Below are 23,885 nucleotides of genomic sequence, written 5' to 3' on the forward strand. Positions count from 1 at the left end.
CTCTCTCTGCCTGTTGTTCTCTCCTTGTCTCTCCTCTCTCAATCTGCCTGCCTGTCTCCTTTGTTTTTTATTCAAAAAGTCTCCATTTTTTCTCCACCACTGACACCCAGCTGGTCATAATGTGGAATGAAAATAAATGACAGTCTTACACTTAGTCAAGTTTTATATTCTCTGATCTTTATGCATGTTTCACTGTTAAACATACGTTTTTCCCACTTGAATACTTTTTTCCCCTTGGAGAAGCTTTTGGTTTAAAATGTGGGGTTTATACAACATTGTAAATCAACTACACTTCAATAAAAAAAAATTTTTTTTTAAACGTGAGGTTTAAAACCACAGTTGCTGATTCACTTTGGCTCCTCTTATTCCTTTTTTCTTTCTTTCTTTTTTCTTTTTTTGAATAGCCAGTGCCCTCACTGTTTGGGACTAACTGCAAATTACCAAAGGATGTTTAGACTCTTTCTTGGGGGGAAAGTATACTGTGGCTTGTATTTGTTTTGCAGAGCAGCAAAAAAAAAAAAAAAAAAGTATTTTAAAAATGTATTTGAATTAAAAATAAAACCATGCATTAATATTGTAGATCTTATAAATAACGAATTAACATAGCTTGAGAAGTTTTGAGGAAAGAGATGGTGAGGTTTTCATAGCCTGAGAGTCTGGGATGTGCCATCCATTTGGGCTGAATGTCCTTAAGAATCGAACAGATAACTTGATAATTTGAATTATCCAGAACTTTAATCAGGATTCCCAGATAATGGGATTAAATTTGGTAAGAGATCTACCATGAATTTTTGTCTGGGCCCTTTGTGGCTGACCTAACTTATTGCAAAAATCTTGCTTCCTCGTGGCCTCTGGCTGGGAGAAGGGAGGGGATGATTTTAAACAAGACTTACCTTTCAAAAAACATATCAGAATTTCTCTGTCACAAACTATATTTCCAGTGGCCTTTATTTTAGCACTTATTTCAGAGCAAAAGATGGTACACTGCTTCTTGTACAACTGGGAAAAATTGGGTTTGCTTTGAAACATTTTCTAGGAAATGAGTCAGCAGGCTGCCCCCTTGTGCTCAAACAGGGAACAGCGTATGCCGCACTCTGCTTCAACCTGGAAAGTTTCGTGCTGCCTGCTTGGGCTTGAATTGGCAAGTCCTCAGAGTATGAGTTCTTTAGGGCATGTCTTTCATAGTCCATATTATTTCAGTGACCATGGTGAAGGAGTAAAAGTTGTTACTGTGAAAGTCACGTCATGGATTTACTAGAATTTCTTGTGATTAGTTTCAGATGAGACCTGAATGCTTTTCAGTTGAATTGAAATGTAGTAATTTCTGTGTTCTCCCCAGGGCTAAGGAGAGCATGTACCATGCCTTGGGCTACAGTACCATTGTGGTGCTACAGGCCGTCATGACCTTCGAGCAACAGGACATCCAAGATGGCATTTCTGCCATGAAGGACGCCTTACAAACCTGCCAAAAGTATGAGCTGAGTAATTAAATACTTGAGACACGCCTACAAACCTTTCTGTCTGTGTGACAAAATGCACTTAGCCTGACTGAGAGCTCTGTTGGAAGTTGGCCACGGTTATACAAAAGGACTTGAGCATCACAGGTTCCTGGCCTCAAGTAGTTTTATGTACGGGAGATAAAAATATTTCCACTAAAGAATTATAGTAGGATGCTGGGATGGCGGAACACGTGGCATCTATATCTTCCACTTTTCTCGTTGGTACTTGAACTTACCAAGAAGGGCTGAGGATTTCAGTGGGATTAGCAGCAAGCATCTCTCGGGGTCCCCCTGGTGGAGCGTTTAGGTACCACATGCCAAGCCCGGCCAAGCAAGGAGCATTCTTCTTTTATATGGGAAATGCTGCAAAGTCAGAAGGGAGTCTTTTATTTGTCTAAATGGATATATTTAAACACTTTTACTTGGTGGAAATGACATGGGATTTCATTTTTATTTTAATCTTTGTGTGTATAGGAAGCTCCTAGCAAAAGCTGTTAACTAGCATTGGTGAATTTTAACATTGCTGAAATTATGTCCTCTTGTAATTATGTTTCCAGCCCCTCAAGGGAAGAGAGTTTCCAAACACTGCACCCTAACTCCATTCTTAACCCCTGGCGAGGTGACCCTTAACAACATAAATACTGATTTTAGCCATAGAGATCAGGGAAGGTGCATGACAGGGTTAGTATTGACTGTTATGTGTATGTTTGTCCATGCACTTGTTCAGTAAGCTTGGATTAAATGCCCACAGGATGCCAGTGCTGGGAGCTAGATGTGCAGGGTTCAAAAGGGTGGTCTCTGCCCCGGAGATTTTAGGGTTTAGAGTTCTGTTTTGGTGACTCTTTGGTGTGATTGTGACTGAAATGAATGTCAAATGAAAATGAGCTTGATTATTGTTATTTTTTTCTTTCTACTTCCCATCTCCCCTTCTACTTATTCTCTGCAGATACAGGAAAAAATGCACAGTCGTAGAATCTTTCTCAAGTCTTCTTTCTAGAGGATCATTGGAACAGCTGACTGAAGGTAAGAAGCATTTAAAAGGGTTTTTTCCTTTGAAAAACTAAAATATGGTCATGATCATAAAATTCAGCACTTACATGTATAATTTAAAGTAAATGGAATGTCTTTTTCTCTGCCCCATCATACTCACCCTCTAGAAGTAACCACTGTTAATAGTTGGTTTTCAAGCCTTGCAGACTTTTCTGTGTACATGTACAAATATATACAGAAGGTACACATAGGATTTTTGTAGTTTTTCATGTATTTTTCATTTTTGCTAATGTAGAATCATGTGATACATGTTATGCTACAATGTAATTTTTGGCAATTGACTTTTTCCATGTCAAGACATATAAATTGTACTTCATTCTATTTAATAGCTATTCCTTAGGACAGGTGCCATCAGTTACTTACTTTGTCTCTATTGAAGGGCAGTTACATTGTTTTTCTCGCTATTACAAATAATGTCTTCATGCATTTTCGTAAGTATTTCATAGGATAGATTGCTAGAAGTGGAATTACTGGGACTATTTGAAAATAGAAAACATTTATAGATATTGACAATTTTTTCTGCAAAAAATTAGGTCAGTTTATATTCTTATACCACCCATGTACAAAAGTTTCTATTTTTCCGCAAGCTATTAATTTTTTCCTCAAGGTCAAAGTAATTTTGATACCTTTAAAATAATGATGATGTTTCACAGTATGGAAGATGTTTGGTTTATGGACATTTAAGAATATTCAAGAATCCAGAAATGTCTGCAGCATTTGATCAAATGGCTGGGAGGAAATGACTCCTTTTGCTGTCAATTGCTTGATATTCCACAGAGATTAGGGCAGAAGTTCTATGATCAGCCCTGTCTTACTAGTGTTATTCTCTAGTCAGGATGGTTTATAAGAAAGGAGCATCCCAGTACACCTGTAGAAGAAAAAATAACATCTTTCAAATGAGGCCATTGTAGAGTAAAGCTGCTGCCATCCAAGGAGCATTTGTGCCTGTGTTGTCATTGTCAAATTTGTTCTCTGGAAGAGGTAACACAAAATCGTTAAAGTGGCTGTAGCCGATTAAGGCAGGAGCAATTCTGGATACTGCTGTCTGTCATTCCTAGTGGTCAAGTGTGTGCCAGACACATTTTTGAGTGTGTTTCATTATGAAGTTTTGTTTGCTTTGTTAGAAGAGTATTATCAACTTGTTATGGACATTGGAGAACTTGGGCTCACTAGAGTGTTGATAACAGGAGAGGATTACAAGACTTGTTCCAAAAGGTATGATGCTGGCCCTGCAGCTGTCATACGGCAGAGTGGATTTCACTGGTCCCTCCAGGCAGCTGAAGCCCATCATCTTTTTCTCCAGAAACTGACCTCCAAGGGCCCTTAAGAGTTTATTTATCCCCTTGATTTCAGATAGACTATGTTTTCATATTTTTCATCTTAGGGCCATTTATGTAAATTGGCCCCAGGAGACCTAAAGTCCACTAAAGTAGGTCAGTGGGAAATTAAATGGGCCCCAAAGAAATTTGACTCATTTATATTCTTCTGTTTTCCTCTGTATGGCTTCTCTCCCGTGGCCCATTTCCCCCTGCCTCCCTTTTTCTTTGCAATATAAAGCCTGGCATTTGAGATTCTTTTTTAACCTTAGTTTACAAAAGAATGGCATGGTATTATTGGTATAAATATGAATAATAATAATAACTTAAAACATAATAATGATAATGCCCCATTTTTTAAAGGCACTCTGTATGTGTGAGACACTGTCCTTGATGCTTTCCTTAGCATTGTCCAATGTAACCTGTGTAACCTCCTTTTTATAGACTAGAAAGTGATGTTCAGAGAGATTAGACAAATGGTCCAAGATTACCTGCTTAGCAGAGCAGAGTTCAAACCCGATCTGCCTTTCCCTAAGCCACATACCCCACACCTTCTCCTGTAGTTGGGTAGAAAAGGGCATGAAATGTGTCACATATGGATGAAGGAAATGTTGAATTATTTCTATGTTAGACATCTTGAAAATAGATGGTACTGTTCTTATCTTTTTATTCTGTCTTTGGGCATGGCATATTTAGAAGTATTGAAAAATAAACAGCAATGAGATACCACTACACACCTATGAGAGTGTCCAAAATCTGGAACACTGACAACACCAAATGTTGGTGAGGATGTGGAGGAACAGGAACTCTCATTCATGACTGGTGGGAATGCAAATGGTGCAGCCACTTTGGAAGATAGTATGGTAGTTTCTTACAAAACTAGGAGCGGAAAACTTGTGTTAACCCCAAAATCTGCAAATGAATGTTTATGGCAGCTTTATTCAGAACTTGTCCTTCAATAGGTGAATGGATAAATAATAAAGTGTGGTACATCCAGACAGTGGAATATTATTCAGTGCTAAAAAGAAATGAGCTATCAAGCCATGAAAAGACATGTAGGAGCCTCAAATGCATATTCCTAAGTGAAAGACACCAATCTGAAAAGGCAACCTACTGTATGATTCCAAGCATATAAGATTCTGGAAAAGGCAAAACTATGGAGACAGTAAAAAGATCAATGGTTGCCAGGGGATGAATAGGTGGAGCACAGAGAATTTTTAGGGCAGTGAAAAATACTGATACCATAATGATAGATACATGTCATTATACGTTTGTCCAAACCCATAGAATGTGCAACACCAAGAGTGAATGCTAATGTAAACTGCGGACTTTGGGTAATTATGATGTGTCAGTGGAGGTTTGTCACTTGTAACAAATGTACCACTTTGGAGGGCATGTTGATAATGGGAGAGGTTATGCGTATTTGGGGGGAAAGGGATATATGGGAAATCTCTGTACCTTCCCCTCAATTTTTCTGTGAACCTAAAACTGCTCTTAAAAACTAAGGTCTTAATTGAAAAATTATGAAAATAAATCAGGCTGTGACTTTAACCTATTCTGAAATAAGGTTTATTTAGACTTTTATGTCTGAAGGCATGCTTAGCTGACACTTCAGTGCATAATGAAGATATTTCCTTCAGTGAACTGAAGAATTTATAATTAAAAGATGTTCTGGTAGGTACCTATTTGTAAATGCCAAATGTCTAATTTCGAGAGCTAAGGGCTGCCCAATATAAATCAATCAGAGTGAAGAAATAAGACTTTTATAAATTAAATTGCATTTATTCCTAATGAGTTTGGCTGTTGCTGCAACCCAAACAGACTTTGTGTTCAAGGGAACATGTCAAAACATTGTGGATTTAGGGTGCACTTTGTTTTTCCTCTTGGTAATTTCCATTTCCATCCTTGAATGGCTGGTTTTCTGCAGGAGAGAGGATATTTAATTAAACTTTTTGTGGGTTTAACATGGGACACACCCATTCTTCCTTCCTTATGGCTGGCATATTACCCTAAATGGCTTTCAAACTGCCTTTAAAAACCGACGTTTATATACAGTGCTTAGGATGTGCAAGGAATTTAATATGAAGATTCCTTACACGCAGAATACAGAGTTCAAACTTTCTTCCCTTTTATCTCTGGCTTCTTGTTACGTCATTTGTGCTGCTCTTTGACTTGTCCATCTTTAGCTTAACTCTGATCCATCTGCCCTTCTGCTCAGATCTCTGCAAGGACTCACCATTGTCTACCAAAGGAAGCCCAGACTCTGATATTCAAGGTCGTCCATAATTCAGCCCCAACTTACATTTCCAGACTCATTGCCCACTCCTCCCTGTGCACACCTCGTGCTTCAGCCAAAGGTGCACCGCTGGACTTGCCACGCAGGGCTCGGTGCTCCTTGCCTTTGCTCGTGTTGGTTCTCTCCCAGCAGCCGCTTCACCCCCTTCTTGGCACACGCCCCAAGCCAGCCATCTGGGTTACTGAGCAGGCTTTCAAAGTGAATAATTACTAACAGTTCCCACTTTGTTACAAGTTTCCCTGGAAAGAGGATATTCAAGTGAGTCTGTAAAAATAAAAGTTACCAGTTTTTCTCCCACTGAACACACGGAGAAAATTCAGGGGAGCTCTTTGAGGTGAGGTGTTCCGAAGGACGGAGACTCTGGCTGCTGATGCTGCTAGACTGCGCAGAGGCCACAGCTCCTCAAGTTTGGCCTGTTGTGTGTCTGGCCCCATCTTATGCGTGCTGTTGGAAGATCTTAGTTGCATTGTTGCTTCTTTGTAAATCAGCCTTTGGAACATGAGCGTGGCAGGAAGGTGAACCTGTTTGTGAGAACTAGTAGTGTGTGTGTGTGTGTGTGTGTGTGTGTGTGTGTGTGTGGTCGGGAGGGGTCCTGTGTGTGTAAGTGAAAGAAATAAAGCACTAGTTCTTATCCAGTTAGATTCAACAATGTTCCCATTAACACAGAGATACCCCGTTTTTCAGTTACTTACATCACATAAAGATGTTCTACTTCCTGAACTTTTGGCAAAAAGCATGACATGGACCAAGGGCAGTAATCTTAGTGAAAGTAGCTGATGCATCGAGGGCTTACTCTGCCCAGTGAGCTTCACAGGCAGCACCTGGTTTAATTCTTCAGCTCTGAGGTAGAGATGTCATTAGCTGGACTTCAGGAACAAGGAAACCAGCAGAGAGAGGGAGGGTAACTTGCTCGAGGTTCTACAACTAGCACGTGGCAGGGCCTTCCCTGCCACCTAGGCCGTGAAGTACCCCAAAGCTCATTTACTTAAATAACACACCAGTTTGCATCCCATGGATAAAACGGGAATCTGCTGATTTTGTTTATGCAAAAAAAAAAAAAAAGAAAATGCAAAGATTTCTCCCTCCCCAATCTCTGCAGGTATCATGGACTGTTTAGGAAGATAGGCCACGTGTTTTGGGGCACTCCACGTGTCCCAGGGATACATACGTAGTTTTATGTAGCCCTTTTGTGAGTGCCTTGTTCCTGCACTAGATATCTCAGTGATCCAAATAGCCCCAAACTGTGCTAGTGTGACTTTTTTACATCAAGTCATCCCTGAATGAGGAGTCATGAGTTGGGCACTCAGGCCAGTTCTTTTTCCTAGAACCCTAGGGAATTACTGCTTTCTCTTCAAGTTAATAGCATGCCTAACCATTGTCATGACTATCATACCTTCATGTTTTAGAAGCTAGAATTAGTATATTTAAGTTAGATTTCCAATCTATAACTGTGTTTAACTTGCCTGTTCCCGTTAAGTTAACAGATAAGTGGTTTCCTTTTTTCCAAGAAGTGCTTTTACATTTTGGTTTTTACATTTTGGTGAGCTGAGTTTGGGTCTTTGACACCAAGGGCCTGACTCTTGGCAGTTATATGTGAATGGAGCCAAAGATAACTCCCCCCAAACATTTCATGCATTCTGGAAAATTCTTGCTGAGGGCCTGAGAACTGAGGTCATCATTCCACTTTTATGGAAGCACCAAAGCAACCTAGGTTTTTATTGTCTCCCTTGGGCTCATTTATCTACCTGTTTTTTCTGAACATCTCAGAGCAATTACGGTGGATATGGGATTTTCCTTAATATATTTTTATTTGTTTTTAATAGAGGAAATGCATGCCGAAATCTGTTATGCCGAGTGCCTCCTACAGAAAGCAGCCCTCACGTTTGTGCAGGTAATGAACATTTGGCTTAGAATCAGCATTGCCCGGGAAGCCTGCCAAGTACGACATAGAAGAAATGTGGCTCATTCTATGTCAGTGCTTCAGTTCTTTTGACTTAGAGTTGTAGTGAAAGATATTTGTTATTACTGATAAACTTTTGCTGAAAGAAGACCCTGGTTTTTTTTTTTTTTTCCTACGCAAATGTACTTAAAATTCTGTTTCGAACTTCGCTTTATTGGGAACCACTGGCTTTTGAAGAAGCTGTCTTGCAACTACCTCACCTAACTTCAGGATGCTGCTCTGTACGAGGACTGTGAGGTTATCCCTCTTTGTGCTTGCTTATGGTGGAGGGCTGCACACAGGAGTGACCGGCTGGAGGAGGCTTCAGCATCCTTGGCTGTTCCCTTCTTGCATCAGATGCTTCAGCAAAGCTTAGTTATGCATGCATCGAGAGCCAAACTTCCCATGTATACCTCAGATTTTATTTCCCCGCTCATTGTATTCTCATTCCCTTGTCTTTTATTTCTTATTTTGGAAGAGCAGTTAAAAAAATGTCACTAAACAGGGCTTCCCTGGTGGCGCAGTGGTTGAGAGTCCACCTGCCAATGCAGGGGACACGGGTTCGTGCCCCGGTCTGGGAAGATCCCACATGCCGCGGAGCGGCTGGGCCCGTGAGCCATGGCCGCTGAGCCTGCGCGTCCGGAGCCTGTGCTCCGCAATGGGAGAGGCCACGACAGTGAGAGGCCCACGTACCAAGTCACTAAACAAAACAATGACTCCTTTTCTCATGGGGCATTTAAATTTCACCTCTAGGAATTGTTACCACCAGTACTTGCCTGTCATTGTAGCTTCCAGTTCTTCTAAAAAATATGGATTTTAACATTGTGGCCACGCAGGTGGCGGTGATGGATACAAGTGGGGTAGAAGTGGGGTGGAGATTGTAAGGGGGCAGAAATTCAACTGTAAGATGGAAAATCTTCCTCAATCTCAATGATTTACATTGAATTGAGAGTTGCTTTTCTCTTTTTCTGGAGGGTGACCTCTTAGGTTGGATTCTGGTTAAGTAAAATTAAGTCAATCTGGTGTAGGGCCCTGTTTCCTAAAACCCCACATATTATAAAGGCTGGTTGAAAACAACAGTCTTACTGCCTCAGTAAACATAAGGCTAGTCACGGAGGCCCCCAGTTTTTTCTGATGTGTTTTTCAAATGATAATTTGATAATAAAATCATTGATTTGAAAGTTTTTTGTTTTTTATGTCTGGGGGGCTTGTAGTTCAACGTCTGGGAGATATCCATGGCTCCCCTCTTTCTCATGCCTCTGTATCCAGCCAGGCTTGTGGTCATGCTGCTTTTACCTTTTGAAGGTTTATCAGCTCCGTCTCTTCCTCTTTATTCTGACTATAATTGTTCTAGTGGGGGGCTTGTCAGCTCTTCCCTAGACTGCATGGCAACCCAGGGACCTTCGGTCTGTAGTTTCTCTTCCCTCCAGCTCACTCTCCATTGTGCAATTGTGCACCCTCTCAAAGATGAGAATTTCTCCTGGTCATGTCTCTGCTTCAGCATTTAGTAGCCCTCATTGACTATGGCAGTGGTTCTGTATCAGAATATCACAAATGGGGAAGGCTTTTTCTAACCAAACTGGTATCTCCCCCCCAGTTCCCCACTCTCCTCTTACCAGTGTCCTCAACTGCTACTGGCAGGTATGTTGCATACTTGAGTGGCACAGGTACAACACAGGTAGCTTTCTATTCCTTAGTCATTCCCTTTTTTGCAGTAGGTTTCTGCAGCAGTGCTGAGTTATATAAGCACAGATGGCCAAGCCAAGCACACCAGGATCTTTAATGCTTCCCTGAGCATTGTTTTATTTTTTTGCTTGCAAAGTTCATACCTACCTTGCCTTCTTTCCTTCAGCTGGTTACTTCCCAGTCTTTGTGTGTGTGTGTGTGTGTGTGTGTGCTTTAAGCATTGATGCTTCCAGGAGGCTTTTGTGGACCTCTTCACATCCCCGCCCACCTTTGTGCTGTCATGACATCCCCCACATGTCTCCATCCCTTAGCGAGTTGTGTTGCTTTTTTCTGATTCTGTGTTTGGGTGCCTGCTGTAAAATAGGCATTCAGCAAATGTTTGGTGAATCCTGAAATGAAATATTCTTATTTGAGGCCGATTTTAATCCAATTTAAGAAATTCTTTCCTGGCCATTATTGGAACTTGTGTAACCAGAGGATTCCTTAAAATCAGAAAACAAACATTTAAATTGCATAGTGAATTTTACATTTATTGATTCTTTTAATAATTTAAATATTAAGTATTTAAGTAATTGATGACATTAACAAACTAAAATTAGTTCTTCTTTTGTTTCGGAAGGATGCTCAAGTGCACAGGAAATCAATACCAGAGCATCCTTCTGATATTAACGGACTAGAAAAGCATGGGACTATCTCCATTAGCACCTTCTATTAGAGTAACATCTTTCAAGCAGTTATTTGATATGCTTTAATAAGAGACTCTTGGAATCCTAGAATGCTCACCCTAAAAAGGTCATTCATTTAGGCCAGCTGCCCCAGTTTTATGGTTGATGACCATCAGGCAAAGAGAAGTGATCTTTTTTCCCCTAAACAGTATTATTTCATATTAGTGACAACAAATTTAGAATCCAAATCAGTTATTTGTGGTCTGGAAATGTATATGAATGAAATCCACAATGTTAAATAGACTGCCTGCTAAAGTACCCCCTAAACCATAATCCCATTACTTGGAGTAAGACAGACAGGAAAGTCCTTGGAGCATATCCTTAAAGTCAGCCATTTTGAATTCCATTGAACCCAGAAGAAAGTTGCTCAGTAGTTGATGATGTTTATTGAAGTACGTTTGGACTAACCTTTATGGCCCCAAATTGATGAGGACTACTCCCTTACTTCCTTAAAGTAATGCAAGGATTTAAGAAATGTTTCCTTTTTGTTGTCCTCTAACTTGGAAGAAAAATGATAAAAAATCATTTCAGATATAAAGCAAGAAGAATGTTTTAATTTAAAAATCATATCCTCAAAAGATAGTGTTTTGTTCTAATCACGCAGCTACACAGCTGTGGGGACAGTTTAAGAATCTTTTGCTAAATGATCTAATTATTTAATTGTTTTCAGGATGAAAATATGATCAACTTCATCAAAGGTGGACTCAAAATTAGAACAAGTTACCAAATATATAAGTAAGTTAAAAATTAAGATTTATAAAAAATATTTTAACAAGGTTTGTACCTTTTTGACCACGTTCTTGTGGTTTCTAAGTGATTCTTGTACTATGTACCATTTTGTACTTCAAAGTTCTCAGTCAGTATGACTATGTTTTTTAAAATTTGGTGTTGGTAAAAATGCACTTGATTTTTGGCTTACTGAGGTGTATTCAATGCCATAAGACAACACAATTTAAGTTTAAATGCAGTTTTAAAAGAAAAATATCTGTAAAGAAAAGTACTTACATAATTTCTGATTAGATAATCTTAGTTTCTCTCTCCTAAAAACAATTTATAAATTTAAAATGACAGGTATGTACAGGTATGTCTTTGGTCCAGACACTAGAACATCACTGCTCCAATGAAGTGTCTGCAGTGATTCAGGTGTTCAATTAAAGTGGACCATAGTGTCATTCACATCTTCTATATCCTTACTGATTTTTATCTAGTTGTCCTATCCTTTACTCACAGAGTTAAAAATCTTCAGCTTTGATTCTGGAGTCATCCATTTCTCCCTTTAGTTCTGTCAGTATTTGCTTTGTATATTTAGAACCTCTGTTATTGGGCTTATATATATTTTAATTGTTTTATCTTCCTAATGAATTAATCTTTCATCATTATAAAATGTTCCTACGTAACTCCTTATAATATTCCTTGTCTTGAAATCTGTTTTGTCTGATATTAATAAAGCTACTCGTGCTTTTTTATAATTAGTATTTGCATGGCATATATTCTTTTACTTTAAACCTAACGTTGTTTTTATATTTAATTTGCATTTTTTGTGAACATGCTTAATTGGGTCTTGCTTTTTTATTCAGTGTGACAGTTAATATGTTTGCACTTGTGAATACCATTTTGCTTTTTCCCTTTGCCTTATTTGTCCCCCCCTCCTTATTTTTCCGCCTTCTTTTGCTTTAATTAAAAAAAATATGTATATGTATTCCAGTGGAATCCTTCCATTGTTTTCTTAGCTATAGCCCTCTTTAATTTTTTTAAATGTTTGCTCTAGTGATTATAATAGCCTTCTTAACTTATCATAGTCAACTTAGAGTTAATATTGTACCATTGCACAAATATAAGAACTTTGCAAAAGTGTAGTTTCATTTACCACCTGTTGTCTTTTATACTATTCTTACAATAGTACATGTATGTATATTATACACCCCACAGAGTGGTACCCACCTTTTGCTTTAAACAATTTTATGTCATGGTCTTCACTATTAACCCATATATTTACCATTTTTGGTGTTCTTCATTCATTCCTGTCTAATTTCAGACTGAAGCATTTCTTTTAAGATTTCTTACAGTGTGTGTCTACTTTCAGCAATTCTCACTGTTTCATTTACCTGAAAACATCTTTATTTTTTATTTATTTATTTTTTTGCGGTACGTGGGCCTCTCACTGTTGTGGCCTCTCCTGTTGCAGAGCACAGGCTCCGGACTCGCAGGCTCAGTGGCCATGGCTCACGGGCCCAGCCACTGCGCGGCATGTCGGATCTTCCTGGACCGGGGCACGAACCCGTGTCCCCTGCATCGGCAGGCGGACTCTCAACCACTGCGCCACCAGGGAAGCCCACATCTTTATTTTTGAAGGCTGTTTTTGCTCAGTATAGTATTCTTGAGTTACAAGGTTTCCTTTTTCTTTTCTTTTTTTACCCCTTTAAAACTGTCAATCCATTGTATTATAAGCTCTGTTGTTTCTGATCATAAGTCAGCTGTTATTTTAATTATTGTTCCCTTGTCTGTAATTTGTCATTTCTTCTGGCTGCTTTGAAGACTTGTATTTTTGATTCTTTGCACATTGACTGATGTGCTTAAGTATGGCTTTGAGAAATGTGTAGCTATTATTTCTTCAAGTATTTTTTTCTGCTCTATTCTCACTTTTCTCCTTCTGAGACCCTAATTACTTGTTAGTTACCTGATTTTGTTCAATAGGTCACTGAGCTGCTGTCCATGTAAAAAAATTGTTTTCTTCAGATTAGACATTATCTCAACATCTGGGCTGTCTTGGGGTCAATTTCTATTGCCTGCTTTTTCTCCTGACTATATGTCATGTTTTTCTGTTCTCAAGTCAATAATTTTTTGATTGTACACTAGATAGTGATACATTGTAGAGACTCTGTAGGTTCTGTTTTCTTTCTCCGAGTAGTGCTGATTCTTGCTCTGGGAAGTATTTGACTTGACTAGACTTAGAGCCCATACTCTTACTCTTTGGTAGTGGGCAGCATCTGAAATCTTGGTTCCATTACTTCTTCTATCTTGTCTCTGCTTTTCTTTGGAGTTTCCCCAGTGCTCACATAGTTCATGAATCAGCCAAGAATTTGAGTGGAGTTCTAACACTGATTTTGGTGTTTCCCTTCTATGTGGTTCTCTCCTATCTGAAAATTCCCCCATTACCTTATAGATACTCTGGCAGATTTGAACTCTGTGCTCCTTTTGAAGCCAATAAGACTGTGGCTTTCTGTGTAAGTTCTAGGCACCCCGCACCAAGTGTACTGGGGAGTACTTCCAGGTGACTAACCATATAAACTTAAGGTCCCTTCAAGAGTTGTTCTCTTTTTTCAAATTTCAACCCTTCTCCAGTTTCCCATTACTTTTTTTTTTTCAGTTTCCAGTGCCTACCAATATATTTTAAATATGTATTTTGCATTTTGTCCAGAGTTTATAATTGTTATCCATGGGAGGGTTAATCTAATATAAGCCACCCTGCCATTACTAGAAGCAGAACGAAAATTTAGTATTTTAAGAGATGCTTTTACCCAAAATGATTTCATAAAATTATATTCCATTGAAAATCCTGGAAGGGAGTGGATTTTGGGAACCTGATATATTGTTTTTACTTTTCCTCTTGAAATGTTTTTTAGAAGATATAAAAGAATGTTAAAGAGTTGATTGCTTTTTCAGTCATCAAAACTTAAAAACCAAAGGAATTAAAATAGTCTTGTAATGGCACAGAAATATATATCAGTGGAATGGAACATAGGGCTTAGAAACGCTTGTGTGTGTGTGTGTGTGTGTGTGCGTGTGCATGCGTGTGCATTATGCGTGTGTGCACATTGTGCATGCACTTCTATGTACACACACATACATTTACCAGGGAATTCAAAGCATACTAAAAACCTATATATACATAAATCTCTTTAAAATCAGTGGGAAAATATGGGTACTTTAATAAATGGTTTTGGAAAAATTGGCTCTTCGTTTTGGAAAAAAGACTGTATAAAAGATACATTCCAGAGAGAAACAGTCAGCTCTACCCACCATCAGTCCTTCCCATCAGGAAGCTTGCACAAGCCTCTTAGATAGCCTCATCCACCAGAGGGCAGACAGCAGAAGCAAGAAGAACTACAATCCTGCAGCCTGTGGAACAAAAACTACATTCATAGAAAGATAGACAAGATGAAAAGGCAGAGGGCTATGTACCAGATGAAGGAACAAGATAAAACCCCAGAAAAACAGCTAAATGAAGTGGAGATAGGCAACCATTCAGAAAAAGAATTCAGAATAATGATAGTGAAGATGATCCAGGACCTCGGAAAAAGAATGTAGGCAAAGATTGAGAAGATGCAAGAAGTGTTTAACAAAGACCTAGAAGAATTAAAGAACAAACAAACAGAGATGAAGAATACAATAACTGAAATGAAAACTACACTAGAAGGAATCAATAGCAGAATAACTGAGGCAGAAGAATGGATAAGTGACCTGGAAGACAGAATGGTGGAATTCACTGCTGCGGAACAGAATAAAGAAAAAAGAATGAAAAGAAATGAAGACAGCCTAAGAGACCTCTGGGACAACATTAAATGCAACAACATTCGTATTATAGGAGTCCCAGAAGGAGAAGAGAGAGAGAAAGGACCAGAGAAAATATTTGAAGAGATTATAGTCAAAAATTTCCCTAACGTGGAAAAGGAAATAGCTACCCAAGTCCAGGAAGCACAGAGAGTCCCATACAGGATAAACCCAAGGAGAAACACGCCGAGACACATAGTAATCAAATTGGCAAAAATTAAACACAAAGAAAAATTATTGAAAGCAGCAAGGGGAAAATGACAAATAACATACAAGGGAACTCCCATAAGGTTAACAGCTGATTTCTCAGCAGGAACTCTACAAGCCAGAAGGGAGTGGCATGGTATACTTAAAGTGATGAAAGGGAAGAACCTACAACCAAGATTACTCTACCCGGCAAGAATCTCATTCAGATTCGATGGAGAAATCAAAATCTTTACAGACAAGCAAAAGCTATGAGAATTCAGCACGACCAAACCAGCTCTACAACAAATGCTAAAGGAACTTCTCTAAGTGGGAAACACAAGAGAAGAAAAGGACCTACAAAAACAAACCCAAAACAATTAAGTAAATGGTCATTGGAACATACATATCAATAATTACCTTAAACGTGAAAGGATTAAATGCTCCAACCAAAAGACACAGGCTTGCTGAATGGATACAAAAACAAGACCCATATATATGCTGTCTACAAGAGACCCACTTCAGACCTAGGGACACATACAGACTGAAAGTGAGGGAATAGAAAAAGATATTCCATGCAAATGGAAATCAAAAGAAAGCTGGAGTAGCAATACTCATATCAGATAAAATAGACTTTAAAATAAAGAATGTTACAAGAGACAAGGAAGGACACTACATAATGATCAAGGGATCAATCCAAGAAGAAGATATAGCAATTATAAATATATATGCACGCAACATAGGAGCACCTCAATACATAAGGCAACTGCTAACAGCTCTAAAAGAGGAAATTGACAGTAACACAATAATAGTGGGGGACTTTAACACCTCACTTACACAAATGCACAGATCATCCAAACAGAAAATTAATAAGGAAACACAAGCTTTAAATGACACAATAGACCAGATAGATTTAATTGATATTTATAGGACATTCCATCCACAAACAGCAGGTTACACTTTCTTCTCAAGTGCACATAGAACATTCTCTAGGATAGATCACATCTTGGGCCACAAATCAAGCCTCAGTAAATTTAAGAAAACGGAAATTATATCAAGCATCTTTTCTGACCACAACACTATGAGATTAGAAATGAATTACAGGGTAAAAAAAGAAAAAAACCACAAACACATGGAGGCTAAACAATACATTACTAAACAACCAAGAGATGAATGAAGAAATCAAAGAGGAAATCAAAAAATACCTAGAGACAAATGACAATGAAAACATGACAATCCAAAACCTATGGGATGCAGCAAAAACAATTCTAAGAGGGATGTTTATAGCTATACAGGCCTACCTCAGGAAACAAGAAAAATCTCAAACAGTCTAACCTTACACCTAAAGGAAGTAGAGAAAGAAGAACAAAAAACCCCCAAAGTTAGCAGAAGGAAAGAAATCATCAAGATCAGAGCAGAAATAAATGAAATAGAAACAAAGAAAACAATAGCAAAGATCAATAAAACTGAAAGCTGGCTCTTTGAGAAGATAAACAAAATTGATAAACCATTAGCCAGACTCATCAAGAAAAAGAGGGAGAGGACTCAAATCAATAAAATTAGCAATGAAAAAGGAGAAGTTACAACAGACACCACAAAAATACAAAGCATCCTAAGAGACTACTACAAGCAACTCTATGCCAATAAAATGGACAACCGGAAGAAATGGACAAATTTTTAGAAAGGTATAACCTTCCAAGACTGAACCAGGAAGAAATAGAAAATATGAACAGACCAATCACAAATAATGAAATTGAAACTGTGATTAAAAATCTTCCAACAAACAAAAGTCCAGGACCAGATGGCTTCACAGGTGAATTCTATCAAACATTTAGAGAAGAGCTAACACCCATCCTTCTCAAACTCTTCCAAAAAATTGCAGAGGAAAGAACACTCCCAAACTCATTCTATGAGGTCACCATCACCCTGATACCAAAACCAACCAAAGATACTACAAAAAAAATTACAGACCAATATCACTGATGAATATAGATGCAAAAATCCTCAACAGAATACTAGCAAACAGAATCCAACAACACATTAAAAGGATCATACACCATGATCAAGTGGGATTTATTCCAGGGACACAAGGATTCTTCAATATATGCCAATCAATCAATGTGATACACCATATTAACAAATTGAAGAATAAAAAGCATATGATCATCTCAATAGATGCAGAAGAAGCTTTTGACAAAATTCAACACCCATTTATGATAAAAACTCTCCAGAAAGTGGGCATAGAGGGAACCTACATCAACATAATAAAGGTCATATACGACAAACCCACAGCAAACATCATTCTCAGTGGTGAAAAACTGAGAGCATTTCCTCTAAGATCAGGAACAAGACAAGGATGTCCACTCTCACCACCATTATTCAACATAGTTTTGAAGACCTAGCCATGGCAATCAGAGAAGAAAAAGAAATAAAAGGAATACAAATGGGAAAAGAAGAAGTAAAACTGTCACTGTTTGCAGATGACATGATGCTATACATAGAGAATCCTAAAGATGCTACCAGAAAACTACTAGAGCTAGTCAATGAATTTGGTAAAGTTGCAGGATACAAAATTAATGCACAGAAATCTTTCATTCCTATACACTAATGATGAAAAATCTGAAAGAGAAATTAAGGAAACACTCCCATTTACTATTGCAACAAAAAGAATAAAATACCTAGGAATAAACTTACCTTGGGAGACAAAAGACTTGTATGCAGAAAACTATAAGACACCAATGAAAGAAATTAAAGATGATACCAACAGATGGAGAGATATATCATGTTCTTGGATTGGAAGAATCAATATTGTGAAAATGACTATACTACCCAAAGCAATCTACAGAGTCAATGCAATCCCTTTCAAATTACCAATGACATCTTTTGTGGAACTAGAACAATAAATCTTAAAATTTGTATGGAGACACAAAAGACCCCGAATAGCCAAAGCAGTCTTGAGGGAAAAAAATGGAGCTGGAGGAATCAGACTCCCTGACTTCAGACTATACTACAAAGCTATAGTAATCAAGACAATATGGTACTGGCACAAAACCAGAAACATAGATCAATGGAGCAAGATAGCAAGCCCAGAGATAAACCCACGCACCTATGGTCAACTAATCTATGACAAAGGAGGCAAGGATATACAATGGCGAAAAGACAGTCTCTTCAATAAGTGGTGCTGGGAAAACTGGACAGCTACATGTAAAAGAATGAAATTAGAACACTCCCTAACACCATACACAAAAATAAACTCAAAATGGATTAGAGACCTAAATGTAAGACCGGATACTATAAAAAAATCTTAGTGGAAAACATAGGAAGAACACTCTCTGACATAAATCACAGCAAGCTCTTTTTTGATCCACCTCCTAGAGTAATGGGAATAAAAACAAAAACAAACAAATGGGACCTAATGAAACTTAAAAGCTTTTGCACAGCAAAGGAAACCATAAACAAGACGAAAAGACAACCCTCAGAACGGGAGAAAATATTTGCAAATGAATCAATGGACCAAGGATTAATCTCCAAAATATATAAACAGCTCATGCAGCTCAATATTAAAAAAACAAACAACCCAATCCAAAAATGAGCAGAAGACGTCAATAGACATTTCTCCAAAGAAGACAGACAGATGGCCAAGAAGCACATGAAAAGCTGCTCAACATCACTAATTATTAGAGAAATGCAAATCAAAACTACAATGAGGTATCACCTCACACCAATTAGAATGGCCATCATCAGAAAATCTACAAACAACAAATGCTGGAGAGGGTGTGGAGAAAAGGGTACCCTCTTGCACTGTTGGTGGGAATGTAAATTAATACAGCCACTATGGAGAACAGTATGGAGGTTCCTTAAAAAACTAAAAATAGAATTAGCATATGATCCAGCAATCCCACTACTGGGCATATACCCAGAGAAAACCATAATTCAAAAAGACACATGCACCCCAATGTTCATTGCAGCACTATTTACAATAGCCAGGTCATGGAAGCAACCTAAATGCCTATCGACAGATGACTGGGTAAAGAAGATGTGGTACATATATACTATGGAATATCACTCAGCCATAAAAAGGAACGAAATTGGGTCATTTGTTGAGATGTGGATGGATCTAGAGACTGTCATACAGAGTGAAGTAAATCTGAAAGAGAAAAACAAATATATTAACACATATATGTGGAACCTAGAAATATGGTACAGTTGAACCACTTTGCAGGGCAGAAATTGAGACACAGATGTAGAGAACACACGTATGGACACCAAGGGGGTAAAGCGGTGGGGGGTTGGGGATGGTGGTGTGATGAATTGGGCGATTAGGATTGACATTTATACACTGATGTGTATAAAATTGATGACTAATAAGAACCTGCTGTATAAAAAAATAAATAAAATAAAATTAAAAAAATGATACATTCCATATAGATTTAATCTTAAAATATTTTTAGAAGAGTACAAGCAAAAACATAGGAAAGTCTTTTTATAGTCCTAAAGTACAAAGGCCTTTAAACTTTTGATTTATTTAAAAAATTTTCACTTTGAAATGATTCCAGAATTTTTACAAAGAATTTTCATGTATTCTTCCAATATACAAATGTTAACGTCTTATAGAACCACAGTATAATTATTAAAACCAGGAAACGAACATTGATATAATATTATTAACTACTTCATTGACTTTACTCAAATTTTTCTAGTTGTCCCACCAGTGTCCTTATTCTGGTCCAGGATTCACTTCAGGATCCTGGATGTCACATTTAGTTGTTTCGTCTCCTTAGTCAGTTTTAATCTGGAAGAGTCCCTCAGTCTTTCTTTGTCTTTCAGGATCTTGACATTTTTGAAGAATACTGGGCAGGTATTTTTTAGACCATCGCTCAAGGTGGACTTATCTAATGTTGCTTAATGATTAAATTCAGATTTTTCTATGGCAAGAATACTATAGAAGTGATATGGTGTCCTTCTCAGTGTGTCATATCTGTAGATATATGATGTCAATTTCAGAAGCCTTTTAAAGTGTGACATAAAATCAGAAACCATAGAAGACTGACTTGAGCAAATAAACATATAAATTTTCATCATGGCAAAAATATCCCGTAATAAAAAATGCAAATAGAAATGTGAAGGCAAATGACAGTGTGAGAAACTCATAAGTTGGTGGGGGTCTAAACTGATAGAGTTTTTATGAAGGATGTTCTGGCAGTATATACCAAAATTAAGAATATGTATCACCTTCGATCTCAGAAGTTGTTTTTCTAAGAATTTATCCTATGAACAATTAGGATGGTATAAATATAGTTATAGTCCTTGATATAGGAAAGTACTTGATGAAGGTCTAAGGACACTCTTAGCAGCATTGTTTGTACTATGGAATATTTTGAAACAACTTGAAAATTTAAGAATAGGAATTTGGTTAAATAAATTATTCCATAGAATGGAATAATATGCACTTGTTAAAGAATAAGGTAGCTTTCATGCATTTTCATGGAAAATTGTCAATATAATCTATTGAAGATATATACTATATGATCTCTTTTGTGTTTTCTAAAGATTGCATTCTTAGTAAAGCATAAAAACAACTAGAATATTATGTACCAGGCTGTTAACAGTGACCATCTCTCTGTGGGATGATTGTGTAGGGACACTTAGGCTTTCTCCATATTATTTGAGCATTTTATAATAATCATCTATTATCAGCAAATAGAATATTTACACAGAAAATAACTCTGAACATAATATGCATATCCTGCCATCCTGTTGATATTTTGACATTTGAATTTTTGTGCATGTGTATAAGCATATATAATTATCTTTTTATACAGTGAAATTATATGCTTGTGTCATTTTGAAATTTCCTTTTTCACTTCATGTCAAAAAATTTTAGGTCATTAAGTATTTTTAATTAATCATGACTTTTAATGGCTCCATAGTATTCCACTGTGTGGATATACTACATGTGTATGTATAAATGTATGCATGCATGCAACTGTCTTCGTAACCAATTTCCGTTTGTTGCCTATTTAGTTTGTTTATAAATTTTTATTATAGGTAGTAATACAGTATCTTTCCTTATAGGTCAAGTTTTGTGTGTATCCATGCTATTTCCTTAGAATAAAATTAGATTTGTTGGTTCAAAGGTATGCATGTGTGTAAGATTTCTGATATATATTGCAAAATTATTCTGAAGAATAATTGGATTGGCAAACTTTTTCTTAAAATACCAGACAGTAAGTGTTTAGGCTTGTGGGATGTAAGATCTCTGTCCCAACTACTCAACTCTATGACCGCAAGGTGTAAGCAGCCATAGACTATAAGTAAATGGGTGTGGCTATGTTCCAATAGGTTGCCAACCTCTTTACTATAACTACCATTTTACCAGAAATAAATGAATGTGTCTATTTGTTCTTACCTTTGCCAGCACTGGTTTTCCATTTAACAAATTAAAGTAATGGGTTTTATCACAAAAGTGGCATATATATTTTGGAAAATAGGAAAACGTGGATGAGCAAATATTAAAATACACACACACCCCATATACTTATCACCCAGTAATTATGGCTGTTAACACCTTAGTATATATTCTTTCAGAATATTTTCTACGTGTATCTAAAGATATATATTTTTTAAACAAAAATGAGATCACACTGTATGTACTATTTTTTAACCTGCTTTTTTCAGTTAATGATCTTTACTTTTTCGTGTCAACAAGTCTTCATTTCGTGTAATACTCGATCCATGTTCAAATTTTGCCTGTTGGCCCCAAATCTCTTTTACTGCTGGAATGTCAGCACCAGGATCCAACCCAAGACTGTCTTGAGCATCCAGTGTTTACGTTCATTAAATACATCTTATTCTAGAAGAGTCTCTATATTCATGAGAGTTGTTGAAAAGCCCAACCCATTTGTCCTGCAGGATATGTACAGATTTGTTTGGTGGCTTCCTTGAGTTTTCATTTAGCTTGTTCCTTGCCATAGTCAGCTCAGGGTGCCATAACAAAATATCATACACTGGATGGCATAAGCAACAGAAATTTATTTCTTCACAGTTCTGGAGAATGAAAGTCCAAGATCTGGGTACCATCATGATCAGGTTCTGGTGAGGACTCTCTTCTTGGTTTGCAGACAGCCACCTTCTCACTGTGTCCTCACGTGGCAATGAGAGACCTTCCTCTTATAAGGCCATCAATCTTATCAGAGGAGGATCCCACCCATATGACCTCATTTATCCTTAATTACTTCCTAAAATCTCTGTCTTCAAATACAGTCACACTGGGCGGGGGTATTAGAGCTTCAACATATGAATTTGGGGGAAATATAGTTCAGTCCATAGCATTCCTGTAGCCCCTTATATTTCCTGTAAACTGGAAATTAGATTCAGGTTAGCTGCATTTGGCTAGAATACATCATAAGTGAAGTTGCATGATTTATAATTGCATCACACCAGGTGATACATAATATCTGGCTATTTCTTATTACCTTTAAAAATATATCTGTCAGTTTGATAAGCAATTTGTGGTTATTGCCAATTTTTACATCTTTGTCATTGTTTTCATCTGCATTTCTCTTATTAAGTATTTGCCTTTCGAAGATGTGAAGGGAAAGGGAAAAATGCATAGAAAATTAATTAAAGTGAGAAATCAGAAAGATTGGCTTGGATGGAAGAGGGAAAAATAAGAGGACAGTTGCAGGCAATTGTGATCAAGCTTGCTTTCCTCTTTCAATCTTTCCTAGTTGTGAGTTTTATTTTGGTCTATTTGAGACCATGGTGATCATGCTGAAATTCAAGTCTTTTTGTCAGTAGCACCTCAGTTACTCAGTGGAAGGTAGGTTGCTGAAGTGTGCACAACAGCTGAGAGACTGAGCATTCCTAGGTAGTCTCCTCTAACACATTGCTGGGAAACTGTGTGATCACAGTCCTTCGGTCCTATGGCTCCTGAGTCATGCTTGCTGATATTTGAACCCTCTTTTGCTTTAAGCCCAGAAAGATTGGTCCTGATAAACAGTGTAGAAATGAGTGTGTCATTCTTCCTTAATGATGATTACCCAGTAGAGGGGTGGGATAGGGAGGGTGGGAGGGAGGCTCAAGAGGGAGGGGATATGGGGATATATGTACACATATGGCTGATTCACTTTGTTGTACAACAGAAACTAGCACAGCACTGTGAAGCAATTATACTCCAATAAAGATGTATTAAAAAATAAAATAAAATATCGGCAAACTAAAAAAAGAGTAAACTCAGCACAGCATCATCCGCTTAAAAATTCTCTAGTGTTTTGGCTAATGACATTTATCTTATGGTAGGTAAATGCAAAATTTGACTTAAAATTAGTTTTCAGTGTCATAGTAAACTTACAGTATAACTGTTTTCTTCAATCCAGAGAATGTCTTTCTATCCTGCATGTAATTCAGAAGAACAAAGTTGAGCAGCAATTATTCTATGAGTTTGAAGGTGGCGTCAAGCTTGGAATAGGGGCCTTTAATTTGGTAAGTAATCAGAAAGCAACCAGAATCTTTTGTAAAAGAACCTTAGGTTTTCAGTGCCTCTGCTACTGCATTTGAACCTCACCCTGAACCACTACCTGGGTTTGGTTGGCAAGTGGCTACAGTGGGATCAGTTTTCTTGTGCTGTGAACCAGTGGG

At 37.6% G+C, this 23,885-nt stretch overlaps 1 protein-coding gene across 3 annotated transcripts in view; it reads left to right on the forward strand.

Annotated features, from left to right (window-relative positions):
* TTC39B (tetratricopeptide repeat domain 39B) overlaps nt 1-23,885 on the forward strand; it is a 127,281-nt gene that overhangs the window by 73,046 nt on the left and 30,350 nt on the right. For all 3 annotated transcript variants that reach the window (XM_081236215.1, XM_081236216.1, XM_081236217.1), the window contains 5 exons: nt 1,340-1,471; nt 2,446-2,522; nt 7,985-8,052; nt 11,182-11,246; nt 23,624-23,729. In XM_081236215.1, the coding sequence (XP_081092341.1) occupies nt 1,340-1,471; nt 2,446-2,522; nt 7,985-8,052; nt 11,182-11,246; nt 23,624-23,729 (448 nt within the window). The remainder of the gene's footprint in view (nt 1-1,339; nt 1,472-2,445; nt 2,523-7,984; nt 8,053-11,181; nt 11,247-23,623; nt 23,730-23,885) is intronic.

Source organism: Mesoplodon bidens, assembly GCF_964165515.1.
Source record: "Mesoplodon bidens genome assembly, chromosome: 6".
NCBI classification, from domain to species: domain Eukaryota; kingdom Metazoa; phylum Chordata; class Mammalia; order Artiodactyla; family Ziphiidae; genus Mesoplodon; species Mesoplodon bidens.